Source organism: Corvus moneduloides, chromosome 2 (assembly GCF_009650955.1).
Source record: "Corvus moneduloides isolate bCorMon1 chromosome 2, bCorMon1.pri, whole genome shotgun sequence".
NCBI classification, from domain to species: Eukaryota; Metazoa; Chordata; class Aves; order Passeriformes; family Corvidae; genus Corvus; species Corvus moneduloides.
In genome coordinates, this window is record NC_045477.1 from 21,620,700 (window position 1) to 21,647,103 (window position 26,404).

Genomic DNA, 26,404 nt, shown 5'->3' on the forward strand with positions numbered 1-26,404 from the left:
TGCCCACAGATAAATGAACTTCCTGTCCAAAAAAATAAAAAGTATGGACTACCTATCCTAGGTAACTTTTAATGACCTTCTCTCCTTTTTCTGGAGCAGTAATGATGAATTTCAGCCTTGTACCTGATGTGACTGCTCTTTTTGGAGGCTTATCAACACTACAGAACACTTGTTTTCTGCCTCATAAGAGAGAGCATGGGTTTCTAAGACATGGAGGACTTTTCAGGACTGATCAAACACTTCTATGAAGACACTCAAAGTCTCATGTATAATGCACAGTGTATGTATAACTATGCTGCTTGTTGATTTACCCTTTGGTTTCTAATTAAATTGTATTTTTACTTATGAAAGGGAGAGGAGAGCTACAGTGCATTGGCCACGTTCAGCAGGCCTGGAATATACAAAGGGCATAAATAGAGCAACTTCTATACATCTGTACTGGAGTATAAAACTGATTAGCTCAGGTCCTTTCAAAGACCTTGGAGTACAAGTCACCAAGAGGCTCTGGTGCTGCCTGCCTGGTTTGCAGTCACATTGTCCTGCCAGCACGTGGTCCCGCTTTTGGCTCCCCGTGGTCTCAGCTTATGATCTATTTCCAGCTACATGCAGCTGAGGAACTGTGGCCATCATTCAAGATACCTGTGAGAGCTGCATGAAACAAACCATGAAAAATGCAGCATTGCATTTCACATATCCGCGGGTTTCTAGTTCTGGTTAGGGAAGGTAGACAAGGAAATATTATCTGAAAGATCTGGGTTGATCTGAAAGTTTCCTGTGAATGTTTTTCAGGCTGTGATTTTGAAATATTTTATGGTTTTGAATGCATATACAGTGGTACCTGGAAAACAAGAAACACTTTGGAAACTTTTTCTTGAAGAGTGGTGTTCTGAAAGTGCACAGAATACAAATCTGGAGTCCCTGTAGAGGAGGAGAAAGTGTGGAGTAAATATTTTGCTGTTAAAACCAGAAAAGATTAGTCAATGTGACTTGATTCGAAAAACAACCATAAAATGATTTTCGGTAACTGTTAACAATTACATTAATACCTTAAAATACAGGAAGCACTTTCAATAGGAAAACTATTCCATGTAGGTGATTCCCAGCTATAGGCACCTCATTTGCACATTGTAATGGATTAGTTAGCATGTCTCAGGAGTCTGTCTCATGATCATATTATTACCCTCAGCTGGATAGGATGAAGGTAAGACCTGGCTGAGGATGCCATAAGCATTAAATGTGGTGTGCCGTATCAGCACTTCAGCCAGACTCACACAGAGTGAATAAAGACTTAAATATTTCTATACCTGGTTTTCTAAATTCTCATTTCAAGGATTAAGCAGCAGAATCCTGAGTCAAAAAAAAAAAAAAAAAAAAGGCTCATGCTTTTAAATAGATGGATGTCTGTTTCCTTTTCATTATTTCAGTTTTAAATCCTTGACATAATCTGTCCATCAGTGTGGTATGATCACCTTGGGACTTTTTCCACAGAGTTTGCAGATCTGATCATCACTGGTGTACAGGCACACAGTTTTCAGTAGATTAAAAGGATAATAAACAACTTAATGTTTGGGGATGGGTGGATTTTCACATATTTCCAGTTAGCTGTTTTATAGAAAATAGCCAGGGGTGTAATAATGAAGAATCCATTACTCCTAGTACTGCATATGCCTTATATGAAGGGACGTATTTATAGGAATACAAAGCCAGGAATCCAGCAGGGCTGTGGGGGGAAAGAAGAGGCAGACACTTTCCTGAAGGCTTTTTTTCAGTATCTGTTTGAAAAGCCTCAAGCCATGAAGCTCTTGTTACTTCCCTGGGGCTCTTTCCAACAACTAATGCAGAAGAATTTTTTCCTGCTATTCTTTCTGAAAATAATTTTATATATGATTTGGTGTAAGAGAAGACACCCAGACAGAACAGTCTTTTCAGTGCTGACCTTGAAATAAAATCCCACCTTGATTTGTACAATGGGAAGAGTTTTATGTGTGACAGACCAGCATCTCTTTCTGAACAAAAATTCTGAATCCCTATAACTGCTTTCCAACAAGTTCCCATACTGTATCAAACTGTAGAACAAATAAATCTCATTATTATTTTCTTCAAATCTCAGTTATTGGTCTCAGAGTTGCTAAATACTTTGCCTGGGTAGCATTCAAAATGCAGAACAAATAGCTGAAAGCAAGACTTGTTTTTTCATGACTTACTAAAACGAGGTAGCTGATCATCCAGGTGATCCCAAGCACTATCACTATAGAGACAGTGCTAATCATATTTTTCATTAATGAATCCTTTTTATTCCTAGAAGCAGAAAGACACAAGAAGTTATTAATTCTTTCTCTATACCATTTAATATCTATTTGAGCTTTAAACTTTCTATATATTTGGGCTGTATTGCAAAAAGATATGATTAAGGTGAGTTGAGAAGATACACTTCCCTACATTTGTTTGATGTATCATTTGGAGAAGAAATCCAGAAAAATAAATGTAACCAAATGTATCAGACTAGTCTGTGTTTAGGGTATGCAGCTTGGATGTATCTGGTTTTAATTTAAAAAGTGATGTTTACCAAGCCAATTGAAAATTAGCATGTTAGCTATTATAAGTTTTTTTAGAATGCTTATAAGTTCATGCAAATACACTTAATTTTCAATATAAGAATTAGCTGCCCATGATGTCTGAATATCCAGTTTCTCTTAAGCCTAAACAGACTCAGAAGTAAGGTATTTTGTTTGCTCCAACCATGAAAATCGTACATAGAGAAATGAAGAAATGGTACAAAGTTTTATTGAATGGATCAGTCCCATGGGATTAATAAAAATTAGAGCAATCCTTTTTAAAATAATACAGTGTACACTGAGGGTTTGTGACATTCAGCCTGTGACAATACATGGAGTGTTGATGTAAAACTGAGCAAGTAAATCTGCTTCAAGCTACTCAAGAACTGGCATGGTGTTTGTCTGTGCTGAGAAATTCATAATTCTCAGTTGGCTAGACCCACTCTTCTCTCACTTTTATGGATTTAAATTGGGAATAACTGTCATTGAAGTCGACTGACACTGCAATCCAAAAAGGGGGACAAAAGCCTGAAATGTGTTCATTGATATGCACTTGTCTTGAACAAAGTCCGACCCATTGTAACAAATGGAATTCATTTTCTGCCTGCTTAAATTATACATTTCTTTAAAATAAAGGTTTTGTAAAAAATCTGAGTTTGTGACAAGAAAGTCTGAGCTGGTGACAAGAGACTGAGGAATAAATTTGCTGAATGATGTGAGGAGTCCTGTGCCATCTCACCTTATCAAATTTGTCTTCTTCTTCAATATCACAGAGATACTGATTTTGATGAAGATCAAGATGTGAAGCAGGAGTGCTACTGTCAAGAGGAATGACCACAACATGGGCTTTTGCACTCTGAGATTCTGATTTTGTTCCAGTGCTGCAAGCCATCAACTTTGAATATAAAGAGAGATAGGTTCAAAAGATACTTCAGATACATTATTCAGAATACCAAAACAAAACAGAATAATATTCCACTTTTCATCCTGAAAGACCTTACAGTGCTTTATAGGTCTTATTAACTTAGCTCTGAAAGGCAGCCATTCCTTGAGAAATGAGGGCTTTCAATCATGCTTCTCTTTCTCTGGGAATGCAAAATGATACATCAAACAAACGACATGGAGAAATAATAAGGTACAATATAACCAAATAGATATCTGGCCACCACATGCACCTTTATCTTTAGGATATATTTTATAGTAAAGAATAATAGGGCAGACCTAATGCACAAAGGCTGAAGAATAAACAGGGACAACTTCAGAAAAACAGGGTTATCCTGTAATAACCTTCACCTCTTTTTCATTTTCAAATAATCTCAAATTAGAAGTCACACGCCCTAAATGAGTATCACAACATGACCACCATCTGGAAGGGGGTTTGTGTTTACATTTCCTGAACAAGTCTGACTTTCTTTTCTATCATCCACTATCTCCAAGGTACACTGCAAGCCTGATAGCCTACTTTGGTATGTGTGCACTTGAATACCTATGCCAAAAACACTGGGCAAATAGGTATATTGTTATTATGGCCAGATTTTAAATAAATGTGAGGATTAAATGTAGGTACTGAAATGAAGGGGTGAGATATCAGTTAGGCTAAGGGTGTCCACAGTTTACACTTCAACTCACAGGGGACTGCACAGTCTTGCAGAAGGATTCAAGGCAGATGTAGATTCAGTACCCTAAATCCTTAGTGAGGAGAAAATGTGTTTCCTTCTAGTGAATGTCTAGGTTAAGTGAAGACTTCTATTTCTTTTGACTACTTAGATGTACAAAATAGTGTACCAACAGTACATCTAGAATTGTATTAATAATAAGCCATCACAAAAGGCATGGGGATAGCAAGTGTTGTAATAATACGTGAAATTAAAATTCTTCCTAGAAGAAGAAGTCAGTAGTTTAGAGCTTTTCCTTCTCTGTAAGTTGCTCCAAGTGTTACTGCAACTACTACGGCAGGGATTCCTAATTAATAAGAGAGACATTAGCATTTTATTGTTCGGTTGCACAGGCATACCTCCCTCCCACACAAATAGCTCCTTGCCTCTGAAATTTCATAGATTTTAAGAGCTATGTTTCACCTGCACTATACTAAGTTAAGTGGGTTTTCTGTAGCCTAGACAAAAAGCAGGACTGAGGGTTGTGAGCACTATTTTTTTGAGGGCAGCTCATGTCCATGACTTGCTGATTTTTTGCCATCAAAGAGTTTCAACAGAGCTTCCTGAGCCAACACCAATGGTGAAAGAGCAAGCTCCCTCCTGGGCTGTAGTGGGCTCCCTTATCACAACTGTGCAACCCTAACTTCTGGTCAGCAGTGAGAAACTAATTTAAGAACATTCTGCACCAGACACCATTGCATTTCATACCAGATTGATGCAGACTGTAACTTTCGCCCTGCAAGAAGCTTGGCTGTGCAAGTTTGCCTCCTCAGTGCCTTTGCTTCACTTCTTGTCTTCCACGTCTCTGCCTCCCAGGTCACCCTAGGCAGCACATCTCATGGAGAGGAACCCCATGCACAATTTTTTGTTTGGATAATAAACATGCTCCTTAAAGTCTGTTCCTTCTTCATCCCTAATACAGACCTTCCAGCTTGCCATGCATTTACTGTGCTCTCAAAAGAGATCCAAAAGCAGTGAGTCAGAATCATGCTGGTTTGGATGTGTGTGACTTGTCACAGGACACACTGAAGAACATAATGCTGTGTTGTCATGCAGATACGTATGGAGGGAGCACAGTGCCACGTAGCCAGGCAGTTTTTGCTGAACTTTTCCTGGCTTGCATGTGCAGTCCGAATTCTAAATGTTTCAGGGGAATTGCCTCTACAAATGCAAGACATAATAATGGAACAATGAGGATTGAAAACTGCTTGGTGGGTGCCATCAGAAACAGTACAACACAAAAGCTGAATACACAACATGGAAAAGACAGGTGTTCCTGTACACTGCATTAGAAGAGTTTCTTGAAACAAGCTGAGATTTTCACTTTACCTAGTGAGCATCTGTCTGAATTTTTCCATTTTCTGGGTACTTTGCATTTCGCTTTCAGTCTGCAGTGTTGTTGCTCACTGCTGTACTGACTTTAGAATGTGTTCTTTGTTTATTAATAAATAATATATAACAAATAATATCAGTCACTCATTGCTTTTGGATGTATTCAAGGCTCTGGCTGGGAGTCTCTACATCAGGAATTTAAGTCCACATAATGACATCACCATAACTGAAAGATTTTTTACTTAGTTTCCAGAAGCAGATTGTTGAATGCTTGATTACTGTGAAGATTTCTCCTGCGCCCAACAGGCCTGTGTTGCTGTGCCAGTGACCAAGCTATCAGTTTCAGTGTTTTATTAGGACAATAAAAACAAGCTCAGTTTATACCAGTAGTGTGAGCAGCAACAGGAGATAATAAATCACGTGGCACTAACCCAGAGACACTGATTGTAATTGCTCTCTGCTGATCTCCTGTCTTTACAACTCTCCCTGAATGTACTCTGTACTGTAAAAGTTGCCATATGGATAACTTTAAATCTCACCCCATCCAATTACTAACATGGTTACGAGGGAGTGTCCAGGCAGCAGCTTGATGGCTCTGAGCAGCAATAAGTACAACTGTGCAGAATTGAGTGCTGACCACAGAAGTGTTGCCAGCAAGAAATAGTGCAGTAGGGCAGGCACAGCTGTGCACCAGGAGTCTGCAGGAGGATCCCTCTTGTCAGAGGTAAGTAAGGTGTTACTGGTGGCATCACAAGGAAGGTATTGCTGGTAGCGTCTGGTGATATCATTGCTGCACTTCCTGGCAGTGTGGTTTTTGATTCCAGAGATGAAGATGATGTTAAAAATGAGCATAGAAAAGCAGAGGCTCACTAACATTCACATTACGGATAACTTTTGAGTTTTCCTATTGGTAGGAATATGTTTACGAGAAAAAAGGAAGAGAAAAATAAGAAAAATTGGAAAATATTTTCTCATTTTCATTTATACTAAAAGCAAGCTAGAGTACAAACTTCAATACAGACAGAAACCAAAACAAATAACTTGTTTGCAGAATTACACCAACGTTACTCTCAGACAGCTTAACAAATCAGTCAGTTTTGTCTGACTTTGACTAGAACACAGAATACCCAGCACCTTTTAGGACTAGGCCTTGACTGACAGCAGTTTGGGATGCATTTTATTTTTTTCCCCTCTGCTCTTTTTGGAATCCTTTTTTTCGGTGTTAAGAAGTGAAGTAGCATAAAACAAGTATTTCTAACTATTCTCCAAAGTGCAACAGAATAATAAACCTCAACTTCCAAACTTTGTCTTGTCTCAGAATCACAGAATCACAGGATCAATGAGGTTGGAAAAGACCTCCAAGATCATTGAGTCTAACCTATGACCAAACACCACCAGTATCAACTAGACCATGGAACTGAGTGCCATGTCCAGTCTTTCCTTAAACACCACCGGGGATGGTGACTCCACCACCTCCCTTGGCATGATATATATTATATACCGTATATGTATGCATATGTATAAATATGTATTTTTATGCATATATATGTATGTATTTATATATATAAAATAGTATCATAAATAAATGCATTTAAAAGGCAGAGTCTGGAAGCTTCTGCAATCTTTAAAACAATAACCTCGATGGAATTGTTCCAAATCTACATTAGCACACGCAGGATGAGAAACATGCATTCATCTATTGTAACTACAGCTCTGCTGGCAATTTGCTCGTTGTTCAGAGGGGAATCACAGGACACCATTAATCACAAGCACATCCATCAAGGCAATTTGCTGCAATTGTGTTTGTATTAAGTCACTCACAATAAAACAGTAACACAAGCAGCTACCAGCTAGAAAAAAGATAACTGTTTACACATTGTAGTACTGGGGTATGGGGAGAGGTCACGCTGGTGGTGGGACACTGTGACATATTTTTAAAACCTAGTATTGAGATAGTGAACTGAAAATCTCAACATGTATCACAGACCTGTGTAACGATAATAGCACTCTGGGTCTGTGTTGTCAGTGCCTGGCCAGGGCAGTAACAGAGGTGTAAGCAGGTACTGAGCCATGCTATGTGATTTAGCTATTTTTAAAAATACTATTTGCTAATCAATAATATTGCAATATGGTCTAAACTGACTACTTTTAATTGTTTTCTCAAACTACATGCAGAGCAGAATATTGTAACTTAGTGCAAAACACTTGCAGTTTAACATCTTCCCTCTTACCTAGTGAGTGTTTGAAACAAAATTGTAATAACCAGACCAGCCATGGACAATCCAACTCCAGTATAAGAAATATTATCCAAAGGCTTTGCATATTTATATTTGATCTGAAATGCCTAGAAAATAAAATTGTATCAGTTATATCAGATGAGAAGAGATAAATTTCTTTCTGAAATTTGTGTTTCTAGTTGCACATAGAAACAAGAATGTTCTAGTAAAGTTTGATTATTGCTAGCCATTGCCAGAATTTTTAGATCACACAGAATGATTATAAAAATAATAAAAAACTCCAAAACTAGAGAAATTTGTGAAGAACACCAAAAAGAGATTTAACAATGCTGATCGGGTATTCATCAAAATAGCAGATAAAATTATGCATTTAAAATGCAAGGTGACACAGACTGGACAAAGCAGCTTTTAACTTTTCATACTGGTGAGCATTCTAAATTTTGACTTCTTCTTTTGATCTTCTTAAGGTAAGATGTTACAAAGAATTATAAATTGAAACCAGTCTATGTTTGTATAGCGACAATAAAGCAGCAAGTAAATGTAAATGTATTCAGCAAAACAGAAAATGCTGTTGTGTTTGCATAAACAGATGGGAATCTTTGTTAGAAGTCACTTTGTGCAAAAAGGACATGCATAACATAAAGGGAAATACAGAAACAAATAAATAGTAAAAATATGGAAATGCTGTTCTGTGAAGACGGTAAAAATGAACTCTGAAATGCTGGCATGCTGAAGTTAGTGACCACAGATACGTGATTTTATCCAGGGTGTGTTTTGTTTAGAGAAGCTGAAATAAATACTGAAAGAATAACAAACGTCAGAAACAGACAATCATTCCAAAATAGTCTTGTTAGTACAAGAGGGCAATGTATAAAACTTTACGGTTGAAAGCTTAATATTTACAGAGCAAGTGCTTTTATAAGCATATAAGCAAAGGGAGTAGTTAATGCTAAATCCTCTGAGTTATTTACCCAGCACAAGGCAGTGCCACAGCTAGACCAGATTCCAGGCTACTCTACTGTTCATCTGGGGGCACTTTAGCCTTTAGACAAACCCTCATTCAACCACCAGCTGCAGCAATGGAGGTGCAGAGCTGGAGGCTACAACAGCTGAGCAAGGGGAATGAATTAGGCCAGCCCTTCCCTGCTATGGCGCTGCACAAGCAGGTGGCACAGCCACAGGTTGTGTCAGAGGAAGCCAGGACTTGCCAATACATTTGGCTATTCAGCAGCTTGGGCACAACTTGCCCGATTTGCCAGATCTGCCGTGGGGCAGAAACAAGTACATGAAGTACATGCGGACATCTTAAACTCCTGTGCGTTCTAGCTGAGTGCACCTATGCCCTTCTATTGCCATGCTGGTCTTAGAGTTAAAAACAACCAACCAACCAAAAACATTAAACAACCCTGGACTCTTCCCATTCAAGAAAAGACGATGCCCTATCATCAGAACAGCAAAATTAGTGGTGTGATTACACCTGCATCTCAAGAACTGGTCTCTCCCTTTTGCACAGCCAGCGGTACTCCAGTCATTTCGCGTGTAATCCCAAACGACGTAGGCGTGATTACACAGCTGCAGTTCGGATGTGGCGTACCAGGGACTGGGATCGCAAGGGGAAAAGGGTCTACAGAAACACAGAGATGGCACCAGCAAACAGTGTGTACTGACAGTGATTTGATTTTGAAAGGGAAGCTGGTGCCTACCAAGGGATATATGGGTTTCCAGTAAACCTTATGAATGGTATCAATAACAGCATATTTGGCATTTTAAACTTGCTTTATATGCCTTTCTCAGTTAAGATTGCCAATGAAGTTACCAATTCCTGTGATTTGTTCAGGTAATTAGGATTCAGGCTCCCACTGACTCCCACAGCATTAAACGACTGCCAGCTGAATTCCGTGTAAGCCAAACAACAGCTTTCAGTTTGTGGTAGCACTGTGTTACTGCCAACCGGAGCTGGATCCACACTGGAACAGGAAGCAAACAATGATAAACGATAAACCCACCCCACCACTTCTGCCACACAGTGGTGCTCAGGCATTCATACACCAAATGCCGTCATTTTCAGACAACAAACTTCTGCTGGGTACTGCAATTAGAACCACTTTTTAATGAGCAACAAGCAGCTTGGAGTGCAAATAAGAAGTGAACAAAACCATTCATGGTATTAGGTAGTTCTGTTTAAAATTATGAATAAAAGTAGGAGTAAAAAAATCAATTATAAGTTTGTTTCATTAATTTCCTTAGAAATTACACATTTCCTGCATCACTTATCTGTATGGTTCCATGGTGATGATTACTGAGCTGTCATACGTATTTATTTGACCTTAAAAGCTTTGTTAAATGTTGTAAGAAGAAGCCAACTACTGTTTTCTGGAGAAACCATGCCAAACATGAATGCAAATTATCTAAAAATGTTGGGGTTTTGGCAAATGGACACTCACATAAAAGCATTTCCTGCAAGAAAGTAGTAACACCTGGAATCAGTTCCTCGTGGAGGAAGTCAAAGCACACAATGGTTTTAACTGGAAGTAGGAGTTAAAAGATAGCATGAAAAGTGAACATTCCCCACATTAATATGCATATTGAACTATGCCAGTCATGTTGACTTTTTCTTTTTTTCCAAGATTTTGGTAGTCTTCTGGAGAGAAAGACTGTCCTCCAGAGACCTGGTTTTTCATTCTTGATATAGGACTAATGGACCCTAGGACAAATCCACTCTGGCATACCTATAACATTTTATGGAATACAGTTTTGCTCACAAAGGTCCCAGTTTAGCAGTACGGAGTCAGTAATATCAGCTGTTTAGTACAGAAGTTGAAGAACATTTTCTATGCCACATTATCTAAGCACGCTTCACTTGTATCAGTATACATCCCACAAACTCTGTCAATTGCTTATTGCCAAAAACCAAAGCAAAAAACCCCCAACCCCCTCTCTGCTGGAATCTCTTTCCCTAAGTCCTGAAGAATGCAGCAGGGCCAGGGCAGCCTGTGGTTCAAACTGGCCATGGTGTTTCTCACCTTGGGATTGAAGGCTATTTCAGCACTGCTCGCTACTCCACCATCGATATTGCCAGAGATGACTCGTTTAGAAACTGTGGAGACTCTGATAAACCGTGGACAGGAGGAGTTTGTCATTTTGGTACGGGACAAATCCAACTCTGCCACTGTCTGATGAACCTTTGCAAGGCAAAGAGAAAACTAGGTATAGATGGCAGGTATCAGAGAAGCTGGTGCTTTTGGAGAAGCCTACACAATGCTGTCGCACACATTCAGCATTTACAGATTCTTGTTCAGATTTTTTTTTAGAATCCATATAAGTAGTAGAGAACGGCTGCTCTTCCCGTGAATGTCAAGAGACATCTTCAATTTTTGCTGCGGTGGGGTGTGAAAATAATTATTACCATTCTCTTAATGTCATTTCTGGGGGAAAACACTGGTAAATGAGGAAAATAATATCCTAAATGCCAATATATGCACACAGTCCAAATGGCCAGACTTTTAATAATACTGAATAAGAAATAGTCACACCAGGGACTTTTACTGCTAGTGAGAAGTCAGAGGAGACTGCCTGGTTTTTTGCCTTCAGATCTCACTTTTTGACTGCGTTTCTTTTGCACACTTCTAGCAAATTAGAGTTCACTACATTATTTAAATCACTCAACTGTAGCTTAAGTCAGGAAGCAAAATCCTGGATGATATAATAGACTTTGTTATTGATTTTATGCTTTTGATTTAAGATCAAGAGGGACTGATTTGATCACTCTCTGATTTGATCATCAGGTGAGACTAATGTAACTGTATATCAAGAAAATATCATAAATGTGCACTTAATATTGAAGAAATCTGTTGGGACTTTTTTTAAGACAAGCTTTTGACATCTATCTGTCTTGAGGGGACTGTTATATGATACTGGCATTATGATAAAGGCTTTAATTACATGATCACACTGTTTTTCCACAGTATTGTTGTCTGAAACAGTGAACAGAAGTGGCAGTAAACAGTTAATGAGTTATTCAGTGATTTTTTTATTGTCAGTGCTGGGTGTGTGAGGTTACTTGGTTTATCTCTTCACATTTTATTCTAATCCTGCTGAGAGGACTGAATTATTCATTTCCCTGTGGGCTTGTTTACCATTATGGTGTCTAAGTGCTCTACTAACTTCCCCTTTGTTATACTGTTGTGATGTCTCAGTGTTACTGACACTACACGGAGAGACTGAGGACAAGTCTGCTGGGTTCTGGTGCCTGGTGTGAAACTCTTGTGATGTCAGAGAAATGCATGTTTGAAACTCAGCTCTCCCACACCCACCAGCTTCTGAAGCAAATGAAGCAGAGGAACTGTAACCTTTTTCTTTTTTCCTCTCCTGGTCAATACCAATTTATCCTCTGAGCACTGCAGAGTGCAGTCAACATCTGGAAAAATCCCAAGTGGGTAATCCAATTTGCAGGTGGTAGGATGTGGATGTCCTGGCTGACACCTGACAGTAGTAGTAATTTTAGTTGAAATGGTTGATATATTCAGATTTCAGGCAAAGTAAGTATGTACTTGTTCTTGATCTCAATGTTTGTAGAGGTATGGACAAAGACTCAACACACTCTCAATTTTAGAAAACAAAACAACTGAAAAAGTCCCAGACACCAAAAGCATTCTAGCCATGACATGTACTTTTTCATTCTTCTATAAATAAGATTATCCAGCTCATTTGACACGTGCATTTCTTGTACCAGGCGTCAGCATGCATAAAAACCAACCAGCTAAGGGTTTTTTTCCCCAAAGGAGATTTTTAGTGAATATTCATTAAAAATTTTCCCAGCTGCAGTTTTCAAAAGAAGAAAGAACTTACTGTGACTTAAAATGTTGAACAGTATCTGAACTTCAGTACTGAGGCCACCAATCAGCCCAGGAACATTTTCCTGTATTTCTAGTTTTGTTGTCTGATACTTTCCCAGTGCTATATTTTTCACCATTAGCAGTGTATGAGTTAGGATTTATGGTTCATACTGCTGTGTCCAGGTAAATCCAACAACCCACAGGACTTACTTCTCTGTGCCAAAAACAGAATCATAGAGGACCCTAATTTCAGTGGAGCAGACTGGATTGCAACATTGGCTGTGAGATGTTGCCAGTCAAAGAAAATTCCTCCATTGTTTTCATGAGGCTGCATCAAAATAATGAGTGGGATAAAAGTTATCATTATTTGTTATTATACAACTACAGGTTCAGTTTCTGAGCTTCCTCTCTGATTTGGTTCTCCAGTGGGAAGCACTCCTTGTTTCCTATCCATACCCTTTCTCTAACACAGAAGAATCCAGCAATGTGTATGTTGGTGGAAATTGGAAATTAAACATTGGCGTTGAAAGCTAAAAATATTTTGACTTGTTCACAAACTGCTTTTAACCTAAACAGAAAGGGAAATGCTGTTGACTGCATCTAAAGAAAATGGCAAAAGCTGAAGTTACCTGGTTGTAGTATTGACAAGATTACTGTGGATGAATTCTGTTTCGTTGGCATCCAAGAGTTGACTCGCTGTAGCCATGACTGCCACAGATGCCTGAGACATGCGGGGGGGAAAAAAAAGGCAATATTCAAATGCAGTTGAATAAATCACCCCATGTGCTACACACTGAATGGGCAAAGTAAGAACACTTAACAAGCATTGCTTGAAAGTACACAACAGAGTAGAAAAGCAAAGGAAGCCATTCAAGAGACCACAAGCTTTGTGCCAATGGGTTTGTAAATTCCACACTTCTATTAACTTAAGAAGGATTAAATTATCAACTTAAACATTAAATGGTGCTCATATTAAAATTTCAGATATACATCTGAACAGCTGATAAATTTACACTCCGCTCTGAGAACAGACCCAACAGTGATTCCACAAGTACGTGCTCAAGGATGCTTAAATAACTCTGTTAAATGGCAAAATTAGAGCATTGTTTGTAGTGTTATGTACAGTTAAGAAAAAGGACAGTGTCTTTTCTGCTGGTAGAGGGGGGACAGAATTGATATCCCAAATATTAAGTCCCACAAGTCTTATTTTAGTCCTCACAGAAGTCACCTGAAAGTCTTCTGGAACATTTGGCTTTTTCATAATCTGCGCTGCTATATTTGCAGCAGCAGTGATGTTCTCTCTGGTCAGTTGGTCTGGCACGGAGGTGAGGATTTGAGTGTTATTTGCAATAACTGAAACCTTGCTGGAGCATGCAGTTTCAACCCGTGAGGAAAATGTCATTCAACAGAAACAAAATGAAAAACGGAAAAAGAGTCACCACCTCATAACATTCTCACAGAAAATAAAAATATACAAGTATTTGGCCATCTAAAATGTTTATGTTAATGTCAAGTACATGTTATTTGCAAATTCTCCCTAGAGATTGTTTTCATGAATTCATGGAGTATCTTGGGTTGGAAGGAAGCCCTGGAGGTCCCCTAGCTCAGCAGGGCCTGAAACCAGGCTTCTCAGGGACTCACTTTGAATATCCACAACCTCCCTCAGAAAACTGCTCTTGTTTGAACAGTGTAAAGAAGAAAAATTTTCTCTTATCTAACTGGAATTTCCCATATTGCCACTTGACTCTGTGGGCATTCATCCTAAAACTGCACACCTTGAAGAACAGCCTGGCCCCATTGTTCTCCACACCTTGCCATGAAGTAGCAGCAGGACCTCTCCTTTGTCTTGAGGTTACTGAGTTCTGAGTCTATAAACTTCTGTACACTTTTCATTGTTCCTTAAATAACTACAACAGGATTTTTTGAAAGGCCATCAGAGGAACTTGAGAAATGTCCCCTGGAACAATCATGCCTCCCAACACAGTGCTTATAATCTGCACTGAGTACATTATCCTCACTTCAGCACATTATACAGAGGGTCAGCTTGGAATAAATATTAAAAAAAACACCAACAAAACAATAAAATATTCTTCTTCTGGAGATACTAGTAAGAATTGCTATAAGCACTGGCTGGGTCCAGTTTGAGTTAGTTAGCACTGAATGGAGTAAATGTCTGTTGCATCTTAAGAGTCTAAACATAAAAGGAAGTTGAGTCATATGATATATGATATATGATATATATGATATTTGATATATGATTTATGATATATGATATATGATATGTGAAGGTGTAGCTAGATAACAATAAGAGACAGAAAATCTGCCAGTCATCAGGTGAAGTCCTCTATTTCTTAATACTGCCAATGAATATCTCTACTGAATTGCTTCAATAACTGAATTGTTCTCAAATCATTTATGTTGGGAAGCTACCAAAATCAAGATTAATTCTATCATGCAGCTTTGAAGCGTTGATAAAGCTTGGAATGGTAGGTAAGAAAAGTGAATGTGTTGCACAGGGAGGAAGGAAATTTGCTTTTATAATTACTGGAGATGGTATTATTTGACTTGAAAACATCTGCCTATGCATGATGGACCAACAGCACATCATGAACACCTGTGTTCACTGTTCTTGCTTATGACTTTTAGCATGACCTTGGATTCAAGGTAAATATTTCAATTTAAAAGTAATCAAATCCTTTTAAACCTGGGCTCTGGATCACTAGCATGAGCACTTCCTCCTCCCATTCCCCAGATCCCCAAGCAGCCCTCAGCTCACTAGATGGCAGCCCGACATCACAGCTCCCAACAAAACCCCACATTACTGATGGCAGCAGAAAACCCATAGGTCACACCTTACTGGCACTAGAAATAGATACTGCTAATATTATATATTACTTTGAGCCATTTAGTGAAGGTTATGTACTGGGAAAATGTAAAATTGAGCTCAAGGGTTTCTCAGGAAAGGATCCAAGCGGGTGAAGCATTGGGTTGAAGGTACAGTAGTCAAGCAAAAATCTGCGAGAAAAGGGACTTCTCTTATTTAAAGGGACAGTACCTGATGTATTTTTTTTTCTTTTTTTCTTTTTTTTTTTCAATTGGGGCTAGTGATAAGGAAATGAAACACAGAAGCAGCAGAAGGGAAGCAGTCACTGTAATGTGCTTAGTCATGTTCAGCTCTCCGTGTTTTGCAGATACACAGAGCTAAACCTTAGAGCTAGACTTAGGGGGTTAGGGATTTTATGGATTTTATGGAATTTATGGATTTTATGGATGCCATTCATACAAGAGAGTTTGAATCTGGATTCTTGGTGGACAGAAACGTTGATGGAATGGAAAGGCTTCACTCTTAATCCTTCTGAACATGTTGGTGTCAGTATCACCCTCATGCCAGTCTTCTCCAAATCCCTTGTATGTTCTCATCAATTTGTCACCCTGGGTCGGCCTCACCTCTGCTCAGAGGCATTTGCTGTGAACTGGGAACCTGACTGAGGAAATTGAAGGCCAGTTAAGAAATAAGAAAAAGGATGCTGTGTCCAGGCAAGCCCAAGCAAAATAAAATGATCACTGTTGGAAATTCAGGCCATTTGCAAAGCAGACACATGCCAAGAATGCCACTGGAAAAGGCTTTGGTCACTTATTTTGCTTTCTGCAAAGTTTTGATGAACATAACATATATTTCCTGCCTCAATTTTCCATTCCCACTCCCCTTTCTTTCCCCAGGATGTTTAAATACTAATTTAATATTACCTGTGATGCTAAGGAGTCCAGCTTTTCATTACAATTCAGAATTTGGTGGGAGGCTTTAAAGTAGGATTTTTCCTTTCTCTGGAGCACGTCTGGATTGCTACTGAAGCATTATCTGTAATTTTGTAAAAGCAGAAAGATACGCATTTGGTACAGAAGCTCTCACACATACACATGACCTCACTGGGAATTAAAACTGTTCTGTGGGTGTGACACCCTATGCAGTGTAATTTTCTGTTTGCTTGTAAAATTTTGTCTTTCAGTGTTACAAGTGACCATCAATTATTTAACTATTTATTGTTCTTTTTAGAGCATGTATTTTACATTCATGTACACAGTCCTGTCAGAGTGGCTGACATTCTTTATGTCAAAGTCAGACAGGCTTTCATTATGTTAGAGCTGCAGAAACACGTCTCTTAACTGGGGGGCACTGGCATCAGCACTGAGCTGTCGGAAAGACTCTTTACAATGTTTATAATTCATGAAAGAAATGCAAAGGACATGTGGAGCAGCCATGCAGCATTTATTCCTCTACACAGTCTCTGAACGCTGGGACAGGTCGTGGAACCACAGCTGATGGAAAGCATCCTGAATCCTAATGCTAAATAGTAGGATATAAACAGATTGTTTTTCTATTAAAAGGCTGTTCAGGAGCTGACTCTCCTCCCAGCCCCAGACAGGCACAGATCCATCTCAGCATGTGTACCTGAAATTCTCTGCATTTGGGGTAGAAACCTTTGTAGAAAAGTTTGTGCTATGGAGTTCTGGCTTCAAACACAGACCTCTCATCTGGTCTAATAACCCAACATTGTTCACAAACCTTACATTTACTTTTGGGAAGTGGAAGCAAAAGGAAAGAAACACATACCATTCACAATATGAGGTGCACATTTTTCTTAGGAGTGACCATATTTACCCACTATAATCCGTTCAAAAGTAAAGGTTTTTATATTGCTTTCAGAAATGTTCACTGTCTCAGTACTGTAGTCACAAAAATTAACTGCACAGAAAAAAATATATATAGATATATCCAAATGAAATATTTTTAGGATAAGGATCAGTTTTCAAAAATAAAATAGTGCTGAGACAATAGAAGCTCATTGAATCTTTTGCCCTAAATGAAATAAAAGCAGTTAGGTAAATCTTGTCTAAACCCAAGCTGCTGAGCTGCCTCAAGTGATATTTTTGAAATCAATGAAGTCTTAAAAGCCCATACTCTTTGCCGTCTCTTCTATTTTCACTGCTTTAGTCCTAGAAAATTTGTGACAAATTGTAAAGCCTCACCTTTGGTGTCTTAATACCTGGGCAGAAATCAGATTTGATAACCTAATGCCACAGAATACAGCAGGGGGGCAAAATTACACACTTTTGAACAACTAATGGGGAACAGTCCTTTGGTGACTCTAAACAGCGATGGGTTGGATATGGCTTCTGGTGCAGGAAGTTTCTGCCCTGCTGTCTGCTGGACTGGGACAGGCTGGCCACCCCAGACCCCACAGCTGATACTGGCTACATCTAAAAGCAGCCTGATGAGCCTGGTGAACCCTGACCTGACCCAAGAGAGGAGCCTATTACATTCTCATGTACCACACTGCTATAACTTAACACAAATTTACCTCACAAAACTGCAAACACTTGGGGAAAATATTGCCGCACATAGGCAGAAAATTTTTTGCTTCATCTTAGGACTTGCAATATCCTGTTTTTGCTAACTTTTGCTAATTCAGACCACATTTCAGCTGACTATGTCCCATTAGCAGGACTGACTCCAAGCATATTTATGGTCAGGGTCCTGAGGGGGCTTAGGAAAGCTGGAGTGTTCTCTGTGTTCTGGCATGGACTTCCTTGTCAGGTTACTTAACTTTGTGGATCTTGTTTTCTACAGGGCCTCAGTTTCCCATTATACAATGACACTTTCCTTCTACACGAATTATTATGAGCAAATAAGGATGCATGATGCTGTGAAGATGAGGCTGCCTTACAGCACCGTCCCTGAGCCTTGCTTGCCAGAAGGTGGTTAGCAGGACAAGGTGTCTCAAAAATCTGGTGGAAGGAACCTCTGGAGGGCATCTAGGCCAAACAGAGGCTCCACATCCTCACCAGGAGACATGCTGCAGTGACACGCTACCTTTTTAAATCCAAGCATTTCTCCTAATGCTCAATCTCAGCATCTTAAACTGCATCTTATGACTTCTCTGTCTCGCTTTACCTTCTGGCGGTGCAGAGAAGGTTTGGGTTTGATGGTCTTTGCAACTCCTTCTCAGCTGGAGGCTGCTGTTAGCCCTGCCCTCAGTCTCCTCTTCAGCACAGTGAACAAGTTCAGCTCCCTTCCATACTTCCTGCAGGCCACCTGTTCAAAGCCCTGTAGATGCTAAAAAAGCTGGCAGATTTATTTTCCCAGCTTTTTACAGCTGCTTGTGAAAGTCTCCTTTCTCACGCAAGCTAGCTGAAAACAGGGTAGAGGGTTTTGTAAACCAAGACTTTATCTCACAGGTGCAAACGTTATGCACAGTCTTGTTTTCCACACTGAAGAAAATATTTTGAAATGGGTGCTGTACCATTCAGCCAATCACTCTGGGAGGTGTATGGTCAAGCACCTAATGATGTTATGCAAACAAAGCTGTATAAACAAATCTGTAATTAATTAAATAATCCCATTTTATCCTGGACTTCTGTGTCGTTCTTCACGCTGTCCCTGCGGACAACAGTGACAAAGCCCCTCACTGACCTTACTGCATCCTGCTGAACCCTCTCCAGCTTCCCTAAGTCTGGTTTACCTGGCTTGCTGGTGGCAAACCTTAGCTTGTATTTCCCCGTGGTGCCTCACCAGTGCCAGGAGGGGCAGGGTAAAAGTGTCCATCAACCTGTCTCCCTCCACATAACACAGCTGCTCTTCCACCTTGTTTGCAGAGAACCACACGCTGTTGGCTCATATTGAACTTGGCATCCACCATCACTCCCAGGTAGTTTCCAGCAGGCCTGCTTCTCAGCCAATTCCAGCAAATTCCTGGTCTGTACCAATGTCCCTGGCACAGAGATCGGCACTTATTCCTGTTGGATGCTGTGAGGTTTCTGTTGGAATGATCTTCAGGTTTCTCAAGTTCTTCTGCACCTAAGCTCTGCCATTAACTTTGTCAGCAATGCCTCTGCCCCGCTCCAGGTTCAGTGTTGTGGGCATACTTGCTGAGTGGATGTGCTGTATCATCGTCCAGGTCTTTGATGAAGACACTGAATGATTCTGCCCTATTATTGACCAGTGAGTTGTTCTACTTTTACAATATCCTGATCAAGTCACTGATTGCTACCCCTTGAGTTTAGCTGTTGAGGTAATTTTCAACCCAGTGAGTTGTCCATTCACCCAACCTGTGTGTCTTCTCCTACCAAACAAGAATGCTGAGGGACATGGTGTCAAAGGCATCTCTAAAATCAAAGTGTATTATATCTTGTTACTTTTCTGTTGTCTACATAGACAGTTACTCAGTCAGATTGATCCTGCATGTAAATCCATGCTGTTCCTGATGATCTTCTGGTGTCTCATATGCATGGAAATAGACTCCAAGAGGACATGTTCCAAAATTCTTTTAGCACCTGAGGTAAGCCTGACTGGCTTATGGTTCTCCCAGATCTCCTTCCTACCTTTCTTAAAGGTGAGCATAATATGGATCTTTTTCCAGTTCTCTGTGGCCTCTCTTCATCACCATAGGTGTCAGGAGTCCCACAGGGGCATCAGCCAGGTCTTTCAGCTGTCTTGAATGAATCCTCTCTAGACCCATGGATTTGAATGCCTTTGTGGTGATCCTGCCTTCCCTCTGATGGATGAAAACCAAGAATAAGTTGCTATGAACACATATGCACTCATACACGAATAGGTACTCATACAGGAGTACCTATTCAAACTTTTTTTTTCTCTGTCTAGTTATTCAAGCCTTCATCCAAAAGTGCTTTGGGCTGGTTTATATGCTTATACTACTTGATTGCAGACTTTAAAAAGAGAGTCCATCTGAAATAAAATTTTCCCACTGATGCAAGTCTCAAATCATTCCAAATATTTTGACTTCATTAGGATCACCCAGATTAAAACAAAACAAAATGAAACAAAACAAAGCAAAAAAAAAAACAAAACAAAACAACCAAACAGAACAAACCACAAGTAAGAATAAAACCAGGCCTTTTGTCATGATTTGTGAAAGAAAATAACCAGGACATAATGTAGAAAAGCAATGAATTATGAGCCAAGTGGAAATTTTTCATCATTGTTGGAACAAAAGTAACTGGGTTACAAAAGTTGTCTACGCTGTATGCCATGCTCTCTTTTCCTGGCAATAAACCAGATCACCTCCTCCATACTCCCAGCACGTGACTGCCTTTTCTTCCAGCCTCCTCAACACCTTTAGCAGTATGATCTCATGCTCTTTATGCTCCATCATGTCTCAGCCCCTCTCACCTCTTAGATCCATCTTTATATTCTCAGTACATAAAATATACATCTCCATTTTGTTAGCTGGTGAAGAGGAAACAAATGTCATGAGTAGTTTATGCATCTTAGTGACTAGACTGGGTTGACTGGCCATGTGGCCTCCACCTCCTTACTGATGGCATAAGTCTCCTTTCCTTTTCCTCTTTGAGATATTTATAGGGTTGGTCTTCTGTACCCAACTACTGATATGTACAAAACTCAAAAGATTTTGAGACCTTTAAGATCTGTAACCACTCAGTAAATTTAGTTGAAACTGATCAGCAAGTTAAAGAAGGTGCCAAGAAAGTGGAACAGCAGACAGATGAACAGTATAAACATTGCTCAGAAACACAGGGTAAAATTCAGGGTTTGTAACTTCAATAATGTTTGTTATGATTTCAAGTTAATTGCATCTGTCCAAACATTCCTACCTCATGCATTTTAACAACTGTTGCTATTAAAATCTATTCTTTAAGGCAATTCACAGCAAATCAAATACAGAACACTAGAGCAGTGAACAAAGGGAGTTATGGAATCATCATAACGCTTTGTTTCCAGTGCTGAAATTCAAGCCATGATTATTTAAGCCAACTTCTCTGAAACATTTTGCCCAAATACTCCAATCAGTCGTGAACTCATTCAATCCGTCATTGTCTGTTGGATGTGCTGCCCATCCTGTCACAAGGGAAATGACATGGAAGACCTGGACTTTCCATCTACCTATCCATCTTCACCAAGCATATTTTCCTGGATACACTGCAGATATTTTGACATCCATCTGAGCAAATATGTCACATTGTTTGACAAAAGCACAGCTGACACATGACGGTGTATTTGTGTGTCACACTGGCCACATTGTGGGTTGTTGCCCTGGGAAAGTATGAGCTGGGGATTTTACCAGCTCTGGAGATCCTGCAGCTTGGTGAGCTGGCAGCCTCCCAGCACAGGGCAGTACAGAGAAGCCATGTTGTGGCAGAGGGGACTGAAATGGGAGTCAACCAGGACAGTGCTATTCCAGGTGTAGGAAATTTGACTCATCCAAGACCAGCGCCAGTGGCAGCAGGAGCTGAAGGCAGGCATTGTCCTGCAGCGTGCTGAGGTGGATGGTGTCCTCAAACACAGGGCAAATCCAGACATGGCAACAGTGGTCACTGAGGTCTGAATCAGATTTTCAAATCACTGTGATCTTCAAACAGGGGAATTCAAACAACAGCCAAATTAGCTAGAAACAGGTCACAGATTTTTGAAACCTGTAATGTCTTCCCCAGATATATTACTCCTTTGAGGTGGGTGAAAAAAACGGCATCACCAAGCCAGAAGAGGCATGGCACTGCTTGCAGATCTGACCCCACTGAGCAGGTCTCATCAGCAGGAAGGGTCAGGGATCTCCCAAAGTGGAGGGGTTCCCAGAAATTATTCCAGCTGCCCATGCTGCCTGGCTTGTAGTGACCTATAGGACAAAGAGATCCCACCTACTCCTCTGGGCACACTCTGGCTCCGTCCTGACAGCTGCCACTGTTGAGACAGAAACACAGAGGTTCCATGGGTTCTGTAGTGCCTGTGTAAATAAAGAATCAAGCTGTGTGTATATGAATCTTCATTAATGGGTAGGTAAAACAATGTATCTATTTAATTTTATGAAGGAAAGAAGGAAACATGATATTTTTGAAGCCTCAGCTAAAAATATATATATGACCCATAATCTCACCCATATACTCAGTCCCTTGCCCCTAAACCAATGGCATGAACGTGGGGTCAAAGCTTCCAAACATGAATTTGTGTTCCCAAACTAATGTAGGTGGGAACAGTTTTGTGTAGATGCTGAATGAGCAGGAGTGTGGCCCTCCAGATCAAACTTTTGAGCCCATAAAAAACCCAAATTACTTCAGCAGGAATTCACGGGACCAAGAAGGCAAAACAATGCTGCAGATTCCCAGTGCTGAAGGGCCTAGAACAATAACAAGGACATGGATAGTCACACCTCCAAGAATCAGATAAAGATGCTATTATTTAAGACAGGCATTATAGGATAAAACAGAAAAAACCCCATGCCCCATCTCTGCCATAGCCTCTATACCCATTCCAGGACAGGTGACAATTTTTATTCTGTCTTTTGGCAGAAATAGTAGGTTTTCTTCAAAGTAGTCATTGAACTGGCTGCCACAGCTTCAGGAAAAGAAAAGGCACTGTCTAAGCAACTGTAGGGAAATTGCAGGTCTCAGAAATTTCTGAACATATTGTGTTATTTCCTGTGAACAGCGAGCTCTGAAAATGTTAAGGTTTTTTTAGAAAGAGACTGACAAATCTTGAATGGCTAAGGGGTATTCTGCAGCAGGGGTTGCAACAGGGAAGGGTTTGGTGGACCTCAGTCTTAAAAAGATGGATCCAAGATCTGGGGGATCTCCACAGACCAAGATTTCCTCACAGTCAATCTCACCAGGTCCCTAAGTGAAGGATGGAGTTGGAATCCTTTCCAATAAGGTTCACAGTGGAAATTGCACACCTATGTACTGGGTGTAGTGTATGGCTTCAAATAATGCAGAAAACTGGATTTGAGGACTGACATTTGATCTGATATTTTAATGCCTGTGTTTTGAGACACTGGCAAACTGAGTAAAGCCAGAACATTCAAAAGTAAATGGCGCTGCCAGGAACACGTGTCACTGTGTATTTCTAATGTTCTCCCTGAACTAAAGAGATTGCTTAACTTCTTACTCTTTAATGGGATTCATATAACTGGAGGATTATTGCAAAGTAATTAGCTGTGCCACGTGGCAGAGGTAATTCTGTTCTTGGCACTCTTTGCTCAGCTCTTGCTCATGTTATTGCTATTTAGCATTTGTGTTTCAGGCTGTCTCTGCTCCACTGCAGCCAGATGTCTCTGATGATAGTGGAATAACCTCTAAGTGTCACTAGGTAGTGTCTGTACTAGCCAGCAGCTTTTCAAAACACATCATCTCTCCATTGGAAATCTTACAGGAAGGAAAGGAAATCTCCTCCAGCAATTGAGACTTGTGTGGCTCAGCTGAGCAGCTGTGGAGAACATCTGTATCTGTGGGAGCTGGGTGTCTGATCACGCAGTTGTTGCTGCAGTGCCCAGCAGCACTGTCCCACCAGCCAGGCACACAGTGTGGCACTTGGGGCCATGTGGCAGACACCCTGCTTTGGACTGGGAGCCTGGGAACCCACAGGACACTGGGGAGCCTGCAGCACAGCTCCAAGGCTCTGCCTTGCTTGGTGAGCACAAACCCGAAGCAGCCAGGCCAGGCAGACTGCTGGGTCATCTGGCACAAAGGATCCCAAAACCAGGGAGGGAGCAGGGCTGCCCTGCAAACGCCTGGACCCTGAGTTGCCAGCGGAGGAGCAGTGGCTGGGACAGCCTCAGGTGGGAGCAGTGCTGGAGCTGCTGCTGCTGCTGCTGCCGGCTTGTGGCAATGTTGGTCACGGGCTGAAAAGGAGTGCAAGGAAAGAAAGGGAAAGCTGGAAAGGAAAACTGGGCTGACACTCCTTTGAAAGCAACAAAACAGAAAAACAACAGGCAGCTGTGGGGTAAAAAGTTCAGCGTTTACCCCTGGAGGTGTAGACAGAGCCGCAGTGAAGCCCGTGCAGCAAAGGGAAAGTGACAGCAAAGGGCATCAGCCTCACTTACCTTTGCATTCCCCGAAAGATTTCCTCTGTAGCAACTCACGGGACCTGTTAATGTCAGGCGAAACTGTGCCTCTATTTAGTGCTTCCTGGTAACTTTTCTTAGCCTACTGTTCAAGGTCTCATGAAGCTTTTTTTTTTCAGAAGGAAACTTGTGTCTTTCACAAATGCAAATTCCTGAGCTGACTAATGCAGTCACACCTACTACACATGCAGTAACTCACCAGGCTCCAGTAATCGTGGCACTGGCTTAAAATCATGGGGTCCTTTTGGTTTTGTTTTAAGGTTCAGAAAACATCCTCTTTGTCTTTTAAGTTTTGCAGACATTAATCATGTCAAGAAGCCTGCTGATTTTTGACCATATATATTTCTAAACTAAAACTATACGATTCTTGCATAATACCAGGTCATAAATGAACTGTTGAGCATGTTTTAATCAAGCGTCATGGGAACGGTTGATGCTGGTGCTTGTGGTTGAAATCTGAGCAAAGAAAAAGCTCTACCACTATACACAGCAAGCAGTGCACCAGATGGGCATGGAGTTATTTTCCATCCCTGAAGTAGCTGCAGTTGAAATGCCTTTCTTAGCAGCTCTTTGCCTGCAGCTGTGTTAGGCACAAGTAGAGGTATCCCCACGCTGCACTGAGACTTAACTCCCATCTCATCTGGCTTTGGCTCTGTCAAGTCAAACAAAGCTCTGAGCATATTAGCAAAGGTAGATTATTATTGACATATGTTAAATGATCACTGTTTACTTCTGTGTCCTTTCTGGGGCTCAGCTATGTTCAACCCCTACAAACTATCTGATAAATCTCTTAAAGTAAATGTAACCTAATGAATCCTCATATAAACTTTTCTTCAGGCTTCTTGGTCTTAAATCATGTCTGACTCTCTACTGGACAAGCAGCCAGGACTATTTGATTCTTTCAATGTATTTTGAATATAGGTCCATGCATAGTTTCGTATCACATCAATGTAGTGCGTATTTTGCTGAGAGGAACCACTGACCAGCTTTCTGCTCCAAGTTTGCACACGGAAATGTTTTACAAGAGTATATTGACCTGATTTTCAGATAGAGAAAATGCAAATCTCTGATATGCTTTCAATAAATTTTTCAGCAATGCAGGTTGCAATGAAAACATGAACAGGTGCTATATGCATGCAAGCATACAAGCATCTGCAAAGTAAATATTTCCTTTTTAAAACGCAATTTACTATACTAGCTAGAGGTTTATTTTTGTCTTTTGAAAAATAAATCAGGTTTCTACCAGAAGAGTGAGAAAATGTCAAGACATTTCTCAAAGTTATATCAAAGGGGTCATGAGCAGTGTACACATTACAACAAAAACACTCCAGAGATTGTTTGTCACCCTATTCTGTTTTACAGCAGCATACAAAGTTTGGAGTGCTTCTTTAAACATCATTGTAAGGAGAAAAATATTTCCACCTGAGAAGCATGCAACGTGGATGTAATGTTTGTCAGCAGTCGTGCTTAAATATTTAAGGAAAGGAAGAAGAACCCAAAGAGTTCAAATGGGGTAGAATAATTTCTTACCTCCTTTGAACCTGAGGAGTTGCCAAATACACAGCTCCCAAAGGGTCACAGTCACCACACAACAGGTAACTCCAACTAAAATTCTGTCCTGGTGGAGTGAAGTCATGTTGTAGTGCAGGCTGTCTGCAATGCTGTGAAATGATTATTTTACATTCATACTTCTGTGATAAACCATTAACTACGCATCTACTGATAAAACTTTAACCTTTTCCGTTCCACCTACAAAAAAAGAGTTTTGAAACTTCTGTGTTTATTATCTCTTGGGAACTGACTCTGGTCCTCAAAATAGATCTGCACGTACCCTAGAGGGAAGCAGGGGTACTGGCTGGCACAGAGTGAAAGTCAACACAGTCAAAGTGAAGAAGAAAATAGACTTATTTTAAGAATTAA

At 40.3% G+C, this 26,404-nt stretch overlaps 1 protein-coding gene across 1 annotated transcript; it reads right to left on the minus strand.

Moving 5' to 3' along the window:
- Positions 1 to 569: 569 nt before the first annotated feature.
- Positions 570 to 26,120, minus strand: ADGRG7 (adhesion G protein-coupled receptor G7). The gene is given in 22 exon segments (XM_032098409.1): positions 570 to 748; positions 751 to 864; positions 867 to 918; positions 2,142 to 2,298; positions 3,295 to 3,450; positions 3,955 to 3,968; positions 4,450 to 4,517; positions 6,082 to 6,446; positions 7,774 to 7,887; positions 9,224 to 9,373; positions 10,804 to 10,884; positions 10,886 to 10,961; positions 12,628 to 12,735; positions 12,825 to 12,890; positions 12,893 to 12,942; positions 13,244 to 13,335; positions 13,843 to 14,000; positions 16,352 to 16,403; positions 16,406 to 16,473; positions 17,227 to 17,358; positions 22,265 to 22,372; positions 26,015 to 26,120. Coding segments are annotated over 22 exon segments (2,331 nt in total). The 3' UTR covers positions 570 to 704.
- Between the last annotated feature and the right edge of the window lie 284 nt (positions 26,121 to 26,404).